We start from the raw sequence: 18,277 nt of genomic DNA, 5'->3' as shown, positions 1-18,277 counted from the left end.
TATATGGAGAAGGTGTAAAAGCTGTGTTCCTGATGACCCTGTAACGTATTTTAGAAGCTGTGTTTTTGGAGCTGATTTGGGCAATACCATTCATTACCAAAACTTGTTTTTCATATAAAGTTCAAAAACAAATGGGAACAATTAATTGTTACACTAAATGCAGAATTTAATCCATTAAAATGAAAATCAAGAAAGTTAGCTATATCTTGGATTTAAAGCCAGGAAGGCTATTAAAAAATATTATCATCCTTTTTAAGTGTTTAAGTGGCAAGATGCCGGGATGTCAAGGATCCTTTTATATTATGGAAGACTTGCAAGGGAGAAGAAATCGCCTGATATTAAAGGTAGAGGCTAAGGAGAGATTGATTACTTATGATAAGTATTCGTGCTATCCTTGGACAAAGTGGAGAATTACAGTCTGTGTGATAGTATTATATGAGTTAACTTGAAATGAACTACTATACCCAAAATGTGCTTATTAATGGTTTGGTGTTAGCTTAGAGGTGGGACTTTAGATATACGCCAGAGAAGTCCATTTTCAACACTGTCCCATTGAACATTTTTCTTAATGACTTAAATGAGGATTCTGATGGCATGTGTATTAAGTTTGTAGATGCTGTGAAGCTGAGAGAAATAACTAATGTCTAGGTTTCAGAATCTGGACTCAAAAAGAATCTACCAGGTTGTAATGTTACTTTGAGTTTAGCAAGGTGAAACTTAGGCACCAATGCTAAATCTCATACCCAAACCCCAGCTGTTTAAGTATTAAATGTGGGGAAGTCATTACTTTACAGAAACACATTTTTAGAAAGGGGATTTTAGTTGACTGTACACTTGATAGAAGCCAACAGTGTAACATAGATTCCAAAAAAGAGGTTCTGTCATCTTAAGTTGGCATTTATTGAAAAATGTTACTGTGTTCTGCTGTGTTTTGTACTTGGTCAGATAACACTCGGGCTATCGTATACATATCTGAATGCTACACTTAAAAAAGTGACAATGACAATATGGAGCCTGTAAAAAGAGACAATATTGTTAGAGGACTTAAAATTAGAGACAGTTTTCAACTCCTTGTGAAAATGTTCTCCATTCACCCTTTATTCAGTCAATGTATTTTAGGCGTCCTGTGCTTGGTTCTTGGAAACCGAGGTGAGCAATAAGACAATGCTGTTCTCAAGGAGCTTTTATTCTAATAAGGAGAAGACACATACTAAATAAACTAAATAAGAATTTCAAACAATGATAAATACTATAAAGAAAATAAAATAGAGTAATAGTGACTGGTGATTGGTTAAGATGATTGGCAACCAGGGAAATTCTCTCTGAGGCAGTAACATTTGACTTGAGACTTGAATGATGATGAGGAGCCAGCCGTGCAAGAATACGGAAAGTGTTTCGTGCAGAAGGACTAGAAAGTACAAAGGCCCTGAGCAGAAGTAGCTGGAGAGTGATGAGTGAAAGGGAGAGTTGTGGGAAATCAGGCAAGATGATGAGTTTGAATTTATTCTAAGTGTAATTAGAAGCAAGTAGAGGGTTTGAAGTTAAATATAATCAGATTTACTTTTTGAGAAGATCACTATCTGCTGAGTGGACAATGAATTATTGGGGTAAGACTGGATGTAGAGAAGAGTTTTGACAGTCAATAGTTTAATGAGTTATAAACATGAAACTATTTTTTCTCACAATCATTGCTTCCAAATTACTGTAATTAAACTTTCCTTTGCCTTCCCTTGACAATGTTTTAAGAAGATTCAATATTTTTAGTAATTTTCTGTTGTTATATGTCTAGTTTATTTGCTGTGAACCTAAAACTGCTCTAAAAAGTAGTCTAGTTCAGTCTAAAAACTTGTATCTCAAACTCACTTTTAATTTCAAGTCTCCAAAATCCAATTCGAAACAAGATGGAATATCAGAGACCAGATTTACCCTGCCACCTGAAACAACTAAAAATACCTGACAAAACTTATGAAACAATGATTTTTAAGACATTGGACATTAGGCAACGAAGGACAGTGGTCTCTGAGAGATGGAAAACAAATGAGGAGACCCCTGCAATTGCCCCAGCTTGGTGTCTGGAGAGAGTTTCCAGGCCATGGCTTCACTGGTGAAATCTGCCAAACCTTTATTCTTTTTTTTTTTTTTTTTGTGAGGAAGATCAGCCTTGAGCTAACATCCGATGCCAATCCTCCTCTTTTTTGCTGAAGAAGATCGGCCTTGGGCTAACATCCGTGCCCATCTTCCTCTACTTTATATGGGACGCTGCCACATCATGGCTTGCCAAGTGGTACGTCGGTGTGCGCCCGGGATCTGAACCTGTGAACCCCAGGCCACTGAGCGGAGTGCACGCACTTAACCACTGGGCTGGCCCCTGCCACACCTTAAAAAAAAACTAATACTAATTCTACACAAACTCATCCAGAAAATTGGAGAGGAGGGAATACTTCTAAACTCATTAGATTCCACATGTGAGATCATATAGTATTTGTCTTTCTCTGTCTGACTTATTTCACTTAGCACAATGCCTTCAGAGTCCATTCACATTGTCACAAATGGCAGAATTTCCTTCTTTTTTATGGCTGAAAAATATTACATTGTGTATGTATGTATGTATGTATGTATATATGTATATACCCCACCTTTTCTATATCCATTCATCTGTCTAATGGACACTTAGGTTGTTTCCATTCCAATAATGCTGCAGTGAACACAGAAGTGCAGATATCTCTCTGAGATAGTGATTTAATTTCCTTTGGATATATACCCACAAGTGGGATTGCTGGATCATATGATAGTTCTATTTTTGATATTTTGAAGAACCTCCATACTGTTCTCCATAGTGGCTCCACCAGTTTACATTCCCACCAACAGTGCACAAGTGTTCCCTTTTCTCCACATCATCACCAGCATTTATCTCGTCTTTTTGATTAGCCATTCTAACAGGTATGAGGTGGTATCTATGGTGGTTTTGATTTGTATTTGCCTGATGATTAGCGATGTGGAGCACCTTTTCATATGCTTGTTGGCCCTTTGTATGTCTTCTTTGGAGGAATTTCTATTCAAGTCCTCTACCCATTTTTTAATCAGATTGGGTTTTTTTTGATATTTAGTTGTATGAGTTCCTTATATATTTTATATATTAACCTCTTATCAGATATGTGGTTTGCATATATTTTCTCCCATTTCATAAGTTGCATTTCCATTTTGTTGATTGTTTCTTTTGCTGTGCAGAAGTTTTATTTTGATATAGTCCCAGTTGTTGATTTTTGCTTCTGTTGCTTGTGCTTTGGGTGTCATATCCAAAAATTCATTACCAAGACTGATGTCAAGGAGCTTTTCCCGTATTTTTTCTTCTAGGAGTTTTATGGTTTCAAGTTTTACGTTTAAGTACTTAATCCATTTCAAGTTAATTTTTGTGAGTGGTGGGGTCTAATTTCATTCTTTTGCACATGAATATCCAGTTTTCCCAGCACCATTTATTGAAGAGACTATCCTTTCTCCACTGAGTATTCTTGTCTCCCTGTCAAATATTTGTTGACCGTGTATGCATAGATTTATTTCTGGGCTCTCAATTCTGTTCCATTGGTCTGTGTGTCTGTTTTTATGTCAGTACCATACTGTTTTGATTACTATAGCTTTGTTGGATATTTTCATTCATACTTTGTAAGAGTCGTTTGGCATTAGCACGTATCAGTTTCTATGTTCCTATGCGTCCTATATGACGTAACCCAAGGGGAGATGTCAAGCTCTCCCAGGAATGCTTTCCTCAAACTTCATTGCAGTTGATAGCCCCAGGTTGAGTTTGCATTTTCTGCACCTCAACAAGGAGTGACCAACATAATGATGATGATGATAATGGTTATGATGATAATAATCACTAGTACTTATAGAGCACTTACCATATGCCAAGATCTGTTCTAACTTCTTTATATATAGTAATACATGTTAAGCCTGACAACAATTCTATGAAATATGTATTGTTATTATCCCTATCTTACAGATAGGGGAATTGAAACATAGAGGTTAGATGATTTGTCCAAAGTTTGCCCAATGTCACACAGCTAGTAAGTGGTGGATTGGGAGATAAATCCAAGCAGTCAGACTCAGAATCTTTTCTCTTAACTATTATACTATATTGCTTCTCAATTTCCCCTTCTTGCAGGGTCCCTCATCTCTTTGAATTATTTTCTTGAATCTCTCCCTTAGTTGACTTTGGGGAGAGAAGAGCACCCTGTCCTTCTCTCTGTCAAGAGTAAAGGGAGAAAAGTCTTTTACCACAAACACTACTATTTCCACAAGGCCAACAGCTCCTCTGATGGCTTTCCCCTTTTCCCGCCAAAGTCCTCTAAAGACTGGAGGAGGGAGCTTGGGCGTGGTGGGGTGGTGGTTGATGGCAGTAAGTTGAGCTCTGCTTCCTCTTGTTAAGCCTTGGAGGAAGCGTCTGCCTCTCTGCAGTATTTGGGGCACTTAGCCATTCTTGTCAGCTGTGAGCCCTACTTGCCAATGCTGGGGCAAAGGAAAAAAATGCTTTTTATTACTGAGGCTGTTGTAGTAGTCTAGGAAAGAGATGGAGGCTTGGACTAGGGAGGCAGTGAAAATGGAGAGAATAAGATAAATTTGGGATATATTTTGGAAATAAAACCAACAGGACATGGTGGTAAATTGAATGTGGGGGAGAAGAAAAGAAAGGAATCAAAGGAGAGGATTTTGGCTTGAGTAACTAGGTGGATGGAGGTGCCATTTACTGAGATGAGGAAGACTGGAGACAGAAAGAGATTGGAATGGGAGTGTGAGGGTGACTTGGTCTTGATCAAGTGTAGTTTGCCTGGTTAAGTTTTAGGTGCCTGCTAGACAGCCAACGGAAGATATCAAATAGATACTTGGATATAGGCATTTGGAGCTCAATGGGCAAGTAAAGTCTAGAGTTATACATTTGAAAATCACAGCATGTCCTATATTCAAAGCCTTGGGATCAGATAAAATTAATTAGGGAGAGTATGGGAGAAAGGAGAAGGCTGAAGATCAAGCCTCGATATTCACGGGAAAATTCAGCAAGAGACTGAGAAGGAGTCACCAGTGAGATAGGAGGAAAACAAGGGGTGTATTCTCTGTGTCCCAAGAGAATAAAGTCTTTGTCATGATTTGAGTATCCCAAATATAATTAGCTATGTTCAGAGGAAGTGAAGGGCAACCTATTTCAGATGGTTTTTAAATAAATGCTGATGTCTGCTGTATAGGAGATTGAAACAGAACTTGAGTGGGAGTCAAGAAGGTGAGACTAAATTACCTTAAGATCTCTTTTATCCAGATGAGTCTGTCACTGAACCTCTTACTATAAGAATCATATATGTGAATGTAGAAAAATAAACCATTTTTGGTGAAGAACTTAGAACGTACAGCTGAGCTCTTAATTACTTAACTCACTTGCATGAAAATGGTTCTACTATTCACATTTTACATTTTTTAGTAGGAAGAACATAACTAAAACTGGAGATGAAATGGTTTAAAAAATAAACCGGGACCTATTATATGTATGTATGTATGTATGTATGTATGTATATGTGTACATATATATATATATATATATATATATATATATATATATATATGTTTGGTTAGTGCTAAAAAGATTATGAAACAATTCACCTGTAGCACAAAATTATAAAAATAAACAGAAGCCTCAGCTAAGTTGTTTTCAATGTAAGCCTATTTGTTTAAAAATAACTACCTTTATTAACATCTTGCACTTCCATAGATAGTTATGCTGCTAGTTATTTCCTCCCCCCACAGGCTTCTAGTCTGTCAGTTTTCAAATTTTAGTGTACAACAGAATCAACTGGAAGGCTTTTTAAAAATACATATTCCAAGTTCACGTCTCCACAAATTCTGATTGGGTGTAGCCAGGAAATCCATATTTTCACTAGTGCTCCAAGTGAGTATAGGGAAGATGATACCTGGACCACACTTGGCAAAACACTGGTCCTGATCCTATATTGCCGGCATAGGTAACTTTCTTCTGGTGTCAAAGGTGCCACTTGGATCTCCACACCTTATTTTTATTAAAATAATTTCTTTTAGATGCATAGTTTACAAAATAGAGATACAAAACTACAAGACTGAAAGAATAGAAACACCAAATATAGAGCTTTTCTTTAGCTTTGTAACTATGAATCAAATAATCTTTGCTTTTATAAAAAATAAGCCTTTGGGGAAGCTTCAGTTTGTCCCCTGGGATTTATCCAACTAGCTTTGAGTTTATTTTCAAGCAAGTAATGACTTAAAAAAAGGTATACAGCTAACTTCTAATTACTCTTTTTTGGAGTGATAGAATAAATCGGTTTTATCTCTCTCTCTACAGTGAGAGAATAAATCGGTTCTCTAACTGTAGAAACTACAGTTAGAGCTGAGGAGCTCTTAAGTAGCTGATATTTGTTTTGACAACCTGACCACACACTAAAATAATGTCCTTTCAGATCTCTTTCTTTTTCTAATAGATATAATTGCTTATGCGAATCCAGTATATTTTTCTTAACTCTAAATAGTTTCTAAGATCTATGATAGTAGAAGTTAAAATGAGAGTCAAGTTTGACAGTATAGTAATATTGTGTGTTCTAGTGCCTGGCACTTTGTTCTTGCTAAACTTTCAATACATATTAATTATGTGCTAGACTTTAATAGCTTTCATTCTGCCATTTTCTGCTGCTAGCTATGAAATCTGCTTGCTTACTTATTATTGTGAAGTATTTCTTTAGTACCTCTCAAAATTCTGGGAGACCCTTAAAAAATGAGAGAAGTGAGAACCAAAAGTAACAAGATTTGAAGTTGCATATAAATATAACCAACATATTCTTGGAACCAACCTTGCCTAAGAGACAGGAAATTCTAGCATGTTGAGGTGGAGGGTAGGGGGATGCCCTGTCCAAAAGCTCAGTTTTTTTTTTTTTTTTTTTTTACACTAATTAATGAAAACAGTTTACAGGAAATACTGCAATGATTCAGTTTTCTGTTGGGGCATGGCATCTCAAATGAAAATCATTTCATGGGTTTACAATGCTGAGAGGTGTTACTAGATGAGCAAACACAAGCTCTGCCTTAATGCTGTCAAAATAAAACATGGCAACTGATACATCTAGTATCCATCTGTTTCTAATTCCAATTCTGTGTTTGAGCTTATAAAATAACTGGAAGTAATCTCAATATGTGCATATTATATGATATATAATATATATATTTAAATCTGGTAGCTTACATAAAGACCAAAAGAAAAAGTTGACATAAGATACAATTGGGATCTTAAAGGGCTTTATTTAGTTCCTCCTCATTCTCTTCCCTTCATTTATTGTTCCAGGTACAACAAATGTCATATATTTGATTTGGAAACTTTATACCTAGGTAATAAAGTTGAGAACCCCTATTTAAACATTCTTAATGGACTCCTGCCTTGAAATTATTATTGCTCTTCTGGTTTAGTTATATAGAGTAAATGTAAAATAAAAAATGGTTGCATCAAAACATGGCTTTTGGGGGATACTTTAGAAGAAACTACGTAAATCTGAGCCATAGATTTCTTTCCAGTGCAGCATTTAAATTTCAGACTTCAACCACAGTTGTGATTGTTTTTAGTTTGTTAGCTGCCTGGAGTGTTATTTTAAGAAAGGAGAAGCACCGTCATTTGCACACTCCTTGTAGGTCACACACCTTAACCCTGACATTTTAGCTCCAGTTTTTCAAAAGCACTGAAGTCAAGATGAAGAACCATTTGTTTTTCTGGGGAGTCCTGGCCATTTTTGTTAAGGCTGTTCTTGTGACAGGTAGGTGGTACTTTGAAAATAAACCCAGATAAAAGGAAAAATATAGCACAGATCTATTCTTCAGATTTGAACATTTATGTTTGTGCTTTGCTTGGCCAGCTAGCTGGTTACTTTTTCTAACATGCCTTAATCTTTATATGGGCAGTGATCTTTAGGCAGACAAGACTCTCTGTAATTCTTTTTATTCTTTTTTTCTCTTCTCATTTGTTTGTCTACTATAACCTAGAGAATAAGAAAATGTATATTTCTGTATATGTATTGATAGCTATACTTATATCCATATTGAATCCTGAAAATCAGTAATCCTTTCTTGAGGTCTTAAATTAATATTCTGGAGAAATGAAGTAATAACTACTGTAAATACAATATAGAATGCATTAGGATTTTATTTCCCCAGAAAGACTGGTATTAGTTCTAACAACTTTCCCAGATCTGAGCCTACAGATTTGTTATGACCCTTTAACAATGTTTAATGTTATACAGGCTGCCTATAACTTGATGGCTGAAGTTTGGTTATTTTGTGTATTAACATTTCAAACTACTAAAGAAAATAGAAGTGCAGTATTTAATAATTTTCTTATAGAAGGGCACATGAATTAGAAATGATATAATTTGGATAGTTTCTAACACTTAGTGAGCTTATTATTCTTATTTCAAGACAGAGTATGGTGTAATTAATAGTCATTTTACATATATTTTTACACTAATTTAGTGTTAAGCATAGTGAATTTCTAATAATATTTAAAATATAAAGATAGTACTAAAACATGTACAGTATATCTATACATATATATATAAATATATGTTTATGAACCTGTTTATATACCTATAAACGTATATGTAAAACATATCTAGCTATATATATATAAGAGCTATTATTTATTGAGTACATACTGTGTTCTAGGCATTATGCTAACTGCTTTACATATACTATTCCAATTAATTCTCACAGTAATCATTTGCGGATAGGTACTGTTATTGTTTCTGACATATAATTGAGCTCTTGAGATTTAGAGAGGTGAAATAACTTACCTAAGTCACACAGCAAGCATGTGGTACGTAGGTAAGTAGGTAGAGCCCAGGCCATGTAACCCTATAGCCCCCACTCCTAGCTACTATCCTATTCTACCTGTATATGAGAATCACCTTTTAGTAAACTCATTTTGCTCATATATAGTATTTATTGTTAAGTCTATTTGCTTATTTGTTTGAACTGAATTAAATTAAATTTAACAAATATTTATTGAGCACCTACTATGTCTCAGGTGCTCTTGGAATAAAGTAAGGCACAGTCTATAACAACAGGTTAATTAAGAAAAATACTGCCTGTCAGTGAGAGAGAATGTTAGAATTTATAAATCTTGGTGAATTGAAAGTATTTGTACATTTTCTGGTAGGTATATTAGGCTGCCTAATATTTTTATATAAAAACAGTAATTATAGCTTTTTACTAGGTTTCTGGCAAGAAAATTAATCATATGCCATAAATATAGACATTTTCTATTTAAGACTTAATAGTCAAGTCACATACTTGACTCAATCTGTATTTTTGGTCAGGCATTACATGCTCATTTGTATTTTACTGAGAAAAACATTTAAGAGTTATGAATACAGGAGTAAAGAAGACACCATTTAAGTCATCTTACTCTTTTCAAAACATTAATTAGAGTTACATCATTATTTTAAATGGACTTCGTCATGTTTCTTCTCCAGTATCATACAGGCTTTTATCAGAAGATTTATTAAGAAGTTATGAATAATGGCATAATAATGCATTATAAAGTACTTCAAACAATTATAAGTACAGTAACAGTGGTCTTAAAATGTTTTGTAATGACTGTTATCATTAGGGCTGAAATACTGCAATTAGGTCCTCTCTGCTCTGGAATCGTCTCTAGAATAATTAGACTTCGAGTTACAATTATATCTATCCTGGTCATTTAACCTTTATAACTTTAATTCATGTGCTAAATCTTAGTTTTTTTTTTTTTTAAGTTGAGCCTTGATAGGAAATTATAAAGGTCATTTAGCTAAAATTATAGAAATAAAAAAGATATTCAATATCATTATTATTGTTTAATTAGCACTATTGAATAAAGCTGTTATTAACTCTTCAAATATCTGTTAATTGATCTAAGTCCAGATAATAAGAAATTTTCTTTGTTTATTCTTTGCAACACTTACCAGACCTCTTTGTCTAAGATTCAGATTCTATAATAAATGTTGTCACTCAGAGTTAAGGCTTTAATGGTCATCTGTGTATTCATTCATTCATTAATTTTTTTCTGCACACAGACTTATATTAAATAGAGCTTGTACCTCACAATATTTTCTAAATTGTTTTTGAAAATTTATAGCACTTTACATGTATATATACTATATCTTTTAAAATAATTCTTATAAGAAATATTAATAAATAGCACCTATTATTTTATTTGATTGAATCATTATACCATGATAACCTGATTGTTATTATGAAAAAGAAGAATATAATTAAGTTTAGGCAAATTGTAGTGGAGAATATTTAAATCTTACAAAATAAGGTTATCTTGGGGAAAATAGCTTGTCCTTAGCTCTAGTGCAATCTAAGTGAAAAAAAAAAAAGTATAAATGGGAGTTCAGGAAGTATGTGACACTTCAGACTGGGTTTATAAAGGCTAATGTTACTTTTTGTTCACTGTTGAATGAATTGCTTTGGTCTGAGAGAAATCCAGTCTAGATTTTTGTTTTCTCTCTCATTTTGGCATTTGGCACTAATTTTTACAAGGCTACATCGTTCGGAGAGCTGTGTCTTTATTAAAAGCATTAGATTAAAACCAGAATTCATTCAGCTCAGATTCCCATAGACTGGTCCAAGGGAAAAAGAGAAAATTCGTTTTGGAGTACATTTGGATTTCCTTCACTATGCTGTGAGATTCCACTTAGCTATTTTAGATTAGGAAAGAGAACAAATGGAGAAAGGTGAAACTTATCAACCATAAGACTTAATTTTTATGCAAAAAAAAATTTAACTCAATACAAAGTATATAAATAGACTTTCATTTCCTTTTCTTCTTAATGTGTTTTCTCTTTCAAGCCCAAGATGAAGATGAAAGGATTCTTGTTGACAACAAATGTAAGTGTGTCCGAATTACTTCCAGGATCATCCCCTCTCCCGAAGATCCTAATGAAGACATTGTGGAGAGACACATCAGAATTGTGTACGTGTTATTTCATTTTTCGTGTTGTTAACAGAGATACTTTCTGATATTAGCCATTGTGTGAATGTAATGCCTATATCTTTATTCCTCTTTTTGATGTGTAGCACCTTACATGAGGTTGAATCTAGTTAATGGGCTTGAGCCAATTATGTAGAAGTTGGGAGCAGGAACAAAGGTTTCAGGCAATCTAAGACCAGTCAGCTAGATCAAATTGTAGCGGAGGGTTCAGATCTAGTCATCAACATGCCCTGTTTATATGGAATTATTTCAGTTTGAATCAGAACTTTTAGTTGCCTTTGATCAGTTCAAACTGAAACTTGAGTTAACACTAAAAATCTTATTTCGTACCATGTATGGACTACAGAGTATTTTACACATACTCAACCATCTGTTTAAAGGTTAAAGGTATTGACTAATTTGGTTTAGTCTTCATTTGTATATTGAATTCAGATATTCATTCCATTTCACACATAGTCAAAGTTATAAGCTATGAGAGTCTTATTCAATAGCAGAAATGCTAATGATATTTAAGAAATGAGATTCCTGTTGGATTCAATCAGTAATGTCTTCCTTGTGAACCACTCCTACCTTGAATAGTTTTCCCGCAATCAAGTACCTGTTATTGAAAAAGAACATAACTTTCAGTCTCATTTAATCAACGGGAGAAGTATAATGTGTTTATAACCTGTTCCCAGTTCTAGCTAGGTCGCTTAATTGCTGTGTGCTCTTGTATGCAAGTTACTTGTCCACTCTAAACTTTGACTTTAAATAGGGGGAAATAATATGTATCTCATAGGGTTATTGTGAAGATAAATTGAGATCTATTCCTTTTAGAGACTTGTAGTTCCTGGCACATTTTCAGAAAATATTTGCTGTTACTTTACCTAACCTATGTGCCAGTTATCATTATGTCACTACCCTTCTTAAAATCCCTTTGGCGGTTTCCCCAGCGTTGTTATTAGGATAAATTACAAATGTCTTGGCCTAACCTGCAACACTCGGTGAAACTCTCAAGCTCTTCCATTGCCACTTTTTTTTTGCCTTGTGTTTGAAACTCCAGCAACATTTTAGAGCCTTTATTTCCTCACACTCATAGTGCTTTCTTCCTTTCCTGTTTTTGCTTATGTTAGTTCCCCTCCTTGAAGAACTCTTTCTCTCAACCCTCTTAGCCTGGTTAACTCCTCCTCAACCTGCATGTTTTACCTTAGATATTAATTCCTCTAGCAGGTTTTCTTTGACCATTCAGACTCTATACCACATTGCTCCCTGTGAGAGAGAGAACAATTGGAGAAGCATGTTACTTGAAGGGATGGCATCCATGACATTGGCATCTAAATCATGTTGAAGAGGAATGTCTGTCTTATGTTTAAATCACCAGGGGGGAGATTTTTATTTATTTATTTTTAATTTTTTTTGTGAGGAAGATCAGCCCTGAGCTAACATCCGTGCTAATCCTCCTCTTTTTTTTTTTCGCTGAGGAAGACCAGCTCTGAGCTAACATCCATTGCCAATCCTCCTCCCTTTTTTTCCCCAAAGCCCCAGTAGATGGTTGTATGTCATAGTTGCACATCATTCTAGTTGCTGTATGTGGGACGCAGCCTCAGCATGGCCGGACAAGCGGTGCGTCAGTGCATGCCTGGGATCCGAACCCGGGCTGCCAGTAGCGGAGTGCACGCACTTAACCGCCAAGCCACCGGGCCGGCCCATGGGGGGAGATTTTTAAATGGCACTCCTTGATTCTCCAATTCATCATTTTATTCTATAACATGATTCTTTTTATGATACTATATTGTTTTCTGAAATCAGATAATTCAGTTACTTTATGTCACTTTGCCTGATGTGTATCAATGGTTCCCTGATCTCATTTCTGAAAGTTCTGTTATTATTGCTGTGTCATTATGGCATTATTCCCAACTCCATCACTTACTAACAAGGTGACTTTGGGCAGTGCTTAACTATTTTGAGCCTGTTTCTAAACTGTAAAAAAGGGATAATTGTATATGTATGTATATATACATACATATATATATACATACATATATATATACACACACACACACACATATACTTTGTAGGGTTGTGAGGATTGAATATGATAATGTATAAAAGCATCTAGAATGGTGTCTGGCCCACAGTAGACACTGTTTACTTGTTTATTTCCTTATCTTTCTTTTTATTTATTTATATATTAGAATCATTATTTATTTATTTATTTATTTTTGGTGAGGAAGATTGGCCATGAGCTAACATCTGTTGCCAATCCTCCTCTTTTTACTTGAGGAGGATTGGCCCTGGGCTAACATCTGTGCCAATCTTCCTCTATTTTATACGTGAGTTGCCACCACAGCATGGCTTCATGAGTGGTGTATGTCTGCACCTGGGATCCAAACCCGTGAACACTGGGCTGCCGAAGCAGAGCGCACCGAACTTTAACCACTACGCCACCGGGCCAGCCCCTCTTTCTCATTATTTAAAGTCTTTTCTGATATTACTAGAGCCTTTAGACTCTAATAAAAAATACATCCATTCATTTGGCATTTACTGAGTACTACTGAATGCCACTGAGGACTGGAGCTGGGGATACAACAATTTATATAAAACACAGTCCATGCCATCAAAGAACTTATAGTCTAGTAGAGAACTTTAAACAATTAAAAAGGTAATTACACTACAGTGTTGTAAATGTTGTGACAGGAATAGAGGGGCACCCGATCCAATCCTGGGGGGCTAGGGGTGAGTGGCAGTGAGAGGCAGGAAAGGGTGTTTGGAGTAAGTGGTGGGAGTGGATGATGGCTGTCAGCTGGCTGAATGGGAGTTAACTGGGTAAACGTGTGCGGGCAATGACAGGGTTGATAGGTGGGGCAGATCATTCCAGGAAAAGGAGACAGTTGCTGTGAGGATTATATGAGATCATCATGCAACATGTTTAGCATGGTACCAGGCACACTGTAAGTACTTAGTAAATGTTAGAACTGTTATTGTTTTCATTATTGTTGACACTTGGAAATGAGAAAAGCATGTTAAATTTGCGGAATTGCAAGCAGCTGTTTACAGCTGGCGTGTATTGTAAAGAGGGTGGCATGGTGAGAGATGAGGCTAGAGAGGTAGAGGTATATAGTGAAGTGCCTTCTATACCATCTTAAGGAGATCCTGTTATGTGTGGGGAGACACTGTAAGTTTTAAGCAGAGAAGGAAATTAGCCTTGTATTTTAGAAAGGCCATTTTGGCAATATGTGGTTAATGCAAAGGAGGGGTCAAGACTGAAGGAGGGTACTGCTATGATCTAGGAGAGAAATGGTGGTTCCTGAACCAAGGGGATGGATTTCACAGATCTAAAAATTAGAATCAATTGACCTGTGAGATGGGTTAGTTCTAGGTCATGACAGAGAGGGAGGACTCAGGGATTGTATCCAAGATTTTGGCTTGAATATCTACGTGGATGGTGTAGCTGAATACTGAGTTAGGAAACACAAGTTTTTCTTTGTTTGTGTCTTTTGGTAGGGAAGGGTGCATATGAGGAGGAATGATGACATAGATGAAAAAATGTAAACGTTAATGAAATAACCTGAACTAGTTGATAAGTGTTATCTAATTTTTCATGGAACATCACCAAATCAGATCTGGATTCCAGGTCCAGCTTTACTACTTAGTAGTTGTGTGAACTTGGGTAGGTCACTAACCTCTCTGATTTATAATTACTGCATCTCTAAAATGTGAATAATAATATCTGTCCATTCATTCCACAAATATTGAACATATTCCACATGCAAGGCACTGGGAGTATGTAAATGTTTTTGCTTCAAGGAATTTATATAGTGTAGGGAAGCAGCTACTCTGTGGGCGAGAAGTACGATATGGCATTTGTTATAATAAAGATATATGAACTTTAATGAGACTACAGAGGAAGGGGTTTATTGAGGGATGGGGATGGGGTCAAGGTAATCATCACAGAGAAGGTAAAACTTGAGCTTATTTTTAAAGGAAAAGCAGGAATTTGCCAAGTAAGCAAAGATAGTTGACAGAGGAGTTGCTGTGAGGTTTATTTTGAATGGGAAATGTTTAAAATATAGCAAATTACTGGGAAATCTGAGTGATAGTATTACTAAAGAGTGCTTATAGAGTACTGAATGTCCTAAATATCCGAATGAAATATACCTATGAGTGAATGTATATACCTATCCAATGAAATGTCCTAGCAATATACCTATTACCAAAAATAGCAATATCTGCTAGTTTCATTATTTTTGTTTTCTTTCTTTTTTTAGTGTTCCTCTGAACAACAGAGAGAATATCTCTGATCCCACTTCACCACTGAGAACCCAATTTGTGTACCATTTGTCCGACCTGTAAGAGATTTTCCTTCATACTAATATAGATATGGAAGTTAATAACTTTTAATTAAACTTGGTAGTAAGAATGTTTTTGAAAATATGTTGGAATATAAACATATAGCAGTATAATTTGAACTTTTGAATACCTTAATTCTTATGTTAATTATTAGGTATCATAAATTCATAACACTTTATCATAGATAAAAATTAGCTATAAATTTATTCTAAAGAAGAAATTATTGCCATTAGTACAGGAAGAGCCAATTTGTCTTGATAGTTCACTAATTGGATTTTGGACACATTGACATGCAGGTATTTCTTTGGAAACTATAGAATCCAACATCAAACAATTAGTTAAAAATTCTTCCTTCCTTGTCACTATAAATAACTCCTTAAATCCTAGTATACAGTTGAGAATAAGCCTAACAGAGTAGAAGTTGCTTTATGGTGTAGACAAAACAATCATATTATCATATCTTTTGGTAATTATATTGTGTATGTTCAACTAATTTTTATATATTAAAGGTTGAAAAATCTCATGAACTACTCCATATTGTAGAGCAACTGAGCTCTGAAAGGAGTCACCCTTTGTCAGTTGTCAGGTCAGAGCCGCAAGAACCAATTGATTTTGAACTTTATTTATTTATTTTTCCCCCCAAAGCCCCAGTAGATAGTTGTATGTCATAGCTGCACATCCTTCTAGTTGCTGTATGTGGGACTCGGCCTCAGCATGGCCAGAGAAGCGGTGCGTCGGTGCACGCCCGGGATCCAAACCCCGGGCCGCCAGCAGCGGAGCACGTGCACCCAACCACTAAGCCATGGAGGCCGGCCCAGAACCAATTGATTTTGGATAGAAATGTATAGTCACTCAGATTCTGAGACACCATTTGATGGGGGTTGTCTAATGCGTGTGTTTGTTTTTCAGCTGTAAAAAATGTGACCCTACAGAAGTGGAGCTGGATAATCAAGTAGTTACTGCCACCCAGAGCAATATCTGTGATGAAGACAGTGAGATCTGCTATGCTTATGACAGAAACAAGTGCTACACAAATAGGGTCCCACTTACCTATGGTGGTGAGACCAAAGTGGTGGAAACAGCATTGACCCCAGATTCCTGCTATCCTGACTAATTTAAATCATTGCTGACTGCACAACTCCTTATCTTGACAGGCTCTCCATTTTGATCCAGTTAGTTAATATATTTACTACCGATGAATTTGAAACCATGACTTTTTTTTTCTTTTGGATAATATAAAACTAACTTCTCCCGCCAAATAATTGAAATAGTAACATTGTTATTTTTATCAGGTAATTACTTCTCAATTGTATGTTCACACTCTAAGTATCGAATCTATCACTTGCCTGAAGGGGTATACATCCTTAAGAATATAATTTCTAGTATTTAAAAAAATAGACAAGGGGAGAAAATAAAACTCAAAGAGTAAAAATCAGGAGGCATAATTAAATTTTATCTTTTTTTTTTGCTATGCTTTAGAGAGCCAGAGCTTTTGCACTTTCCATAATATTTTCTTTTTCACTGTGCAGAGGAAATTTATATCTAAACATAAGTCAATATATGTTTTCATTAGAAAAATAATTGGAAAACGTTTTACAAATATTTATAAAAATCATTTAAAATGGGATCTCTAATGTTTATCAAACCAGTTAGCCAAAAGTGACATAATTAAATGCATAATTAAAAAATATATTTTGATCTAACAGATTTGGTAGCAGATGGTAAAGATTTTTCTTTTTTTAGGTAAAATTTTTTTTTTAATAATCGGGATAGTGTAAGAAATTCCCGTTGGAAATCATCTCTGTTGTAACTGAATCTTAAGAAATATGTATGCCAAAATTTGTATTCTCTAGCACAGCTTGAACAATTAAATAGATTCTTAAGCATATACCTGTGTGAAATAATTTATTGGAAAAATGTTTATGTTAACTTTGTTGTATATAAGTTAAAATATAATTTATTACTGATAAACAATTTGTAAGTAAATCACTGAATTCATACATGTACCTATTTGAGGTAGTTTGTCATTTTATACCTAAAAAGGCAAAGTCCCTCTTGATAAACACAGTGTTTATCATGGCACATAAAACTTCTTTATGGCAGAAAGCCATGGCCAATTAACATACATATCTAAGGGTACTATGGAAAGTAAATGCTGACTGTGGATTTAAAATAATGGGAGGCTGATTAGTAAAAGTCAGTTTCTTGAAGAGGCCATGTTTTCTTTTTTTTTTTTTTTGAAGGTAATAGTCATTTTTAATAACTCCCACTGTGTTCATACCGATTATTCAGTTTTTTTTAGGGAGAAGGCTAGGACACTCTGGTACTTCAGCAGGAATCATAGTTTTGACATGCAAAAGATAAGTCATTCTTGACTAATCTTCAATCTAGTATGTGGTTTTAGCCAAGTCTTTGGATTTTATTTAATCAGTAAATATTTATTGAATATTTACCACATGCAAGGAACTGTCCTTGATTTTTGGTAATTAAGCTGTTAGTCACTATTACCACTCCCTCCCTAGGACTCTGCTCAGTTGTCCTCTTCTCTATGAGGCTTACTCTGACCATTTTTAAAAAACTGCGAACTCCATTCCCTTATCTTGGTTTATTTCCTCCCACGTACTTATCACCCTCTAGCAGAGTATATAACTTACTTATTTATGGTCTGTCTCCCTCTGCCAGCACCTAAGCTCCACAAGGGCACCCATTTTTGTTTTGCCCATTGATGTGTCCCCAGGACTGACAATGGTGCCTGGCATGTAGAAGCACTCAATAAATATTTGTTGAATGAATGAACATGAGTACAGCTTGGTTGAGGAGACAAGACGTATGCATAAGTAATTACAATCACTTGGCAGAATGTCATAAAGGCAAAGAAATAGGTTCCAAAGTGTTAAGAGAATTTATGGGAGATTTTCTTTT

The 18,277-nt window shown here is 35.3% G+C and overlaps 1 protein-coding gene across 1 annotated transcript; it reads left to right on the top strand.

The window, feature by feature from the left end:
• The first annotated feature begins 7,618 nt into the window (after positions 1-7,618).
• Positions 7,619-17,243, top strand: JCHAIN (joining chain of multimeric IgA and IgM). Its single transcript, XM_004419145.3, has 4 exons — positions 7,619-7,808; positions 10,885-11,008; positions 15,274-15,354; positions 16,265-17,243. Exons 1-4 carry the CDS (start codon positions 7,745-7,747, stop codon positions 16,467-16,469), a joined length of 474 nt encoding a protein of 157 aa, XP_004419202.1. The 5' UTR covers positions 7,619-7,744; the 3' UTR covers positions 16,470-17,243.
• Positions 17,244-18,277: the final 1,034 nt, after the last annotated feature.

Source organism: Ceratotherium simum, chromosome 8, assembly GCF_057802395.1.
Source record: "Ceratotherium simum simum isolate JZ-2026a chromosome 8, ASM5780239v1, whole genome shotgun sequence".
Lineage (NCBI taxonomy): Eukaryota > Metazoa > Chordata > Mammalia > Perissodactyla > Rhinocerotidae > Ceratotherium > Ceratotherium simum.
This window is presented reverse-complemented; position numbering and strand designations above follow the sequence as displayed.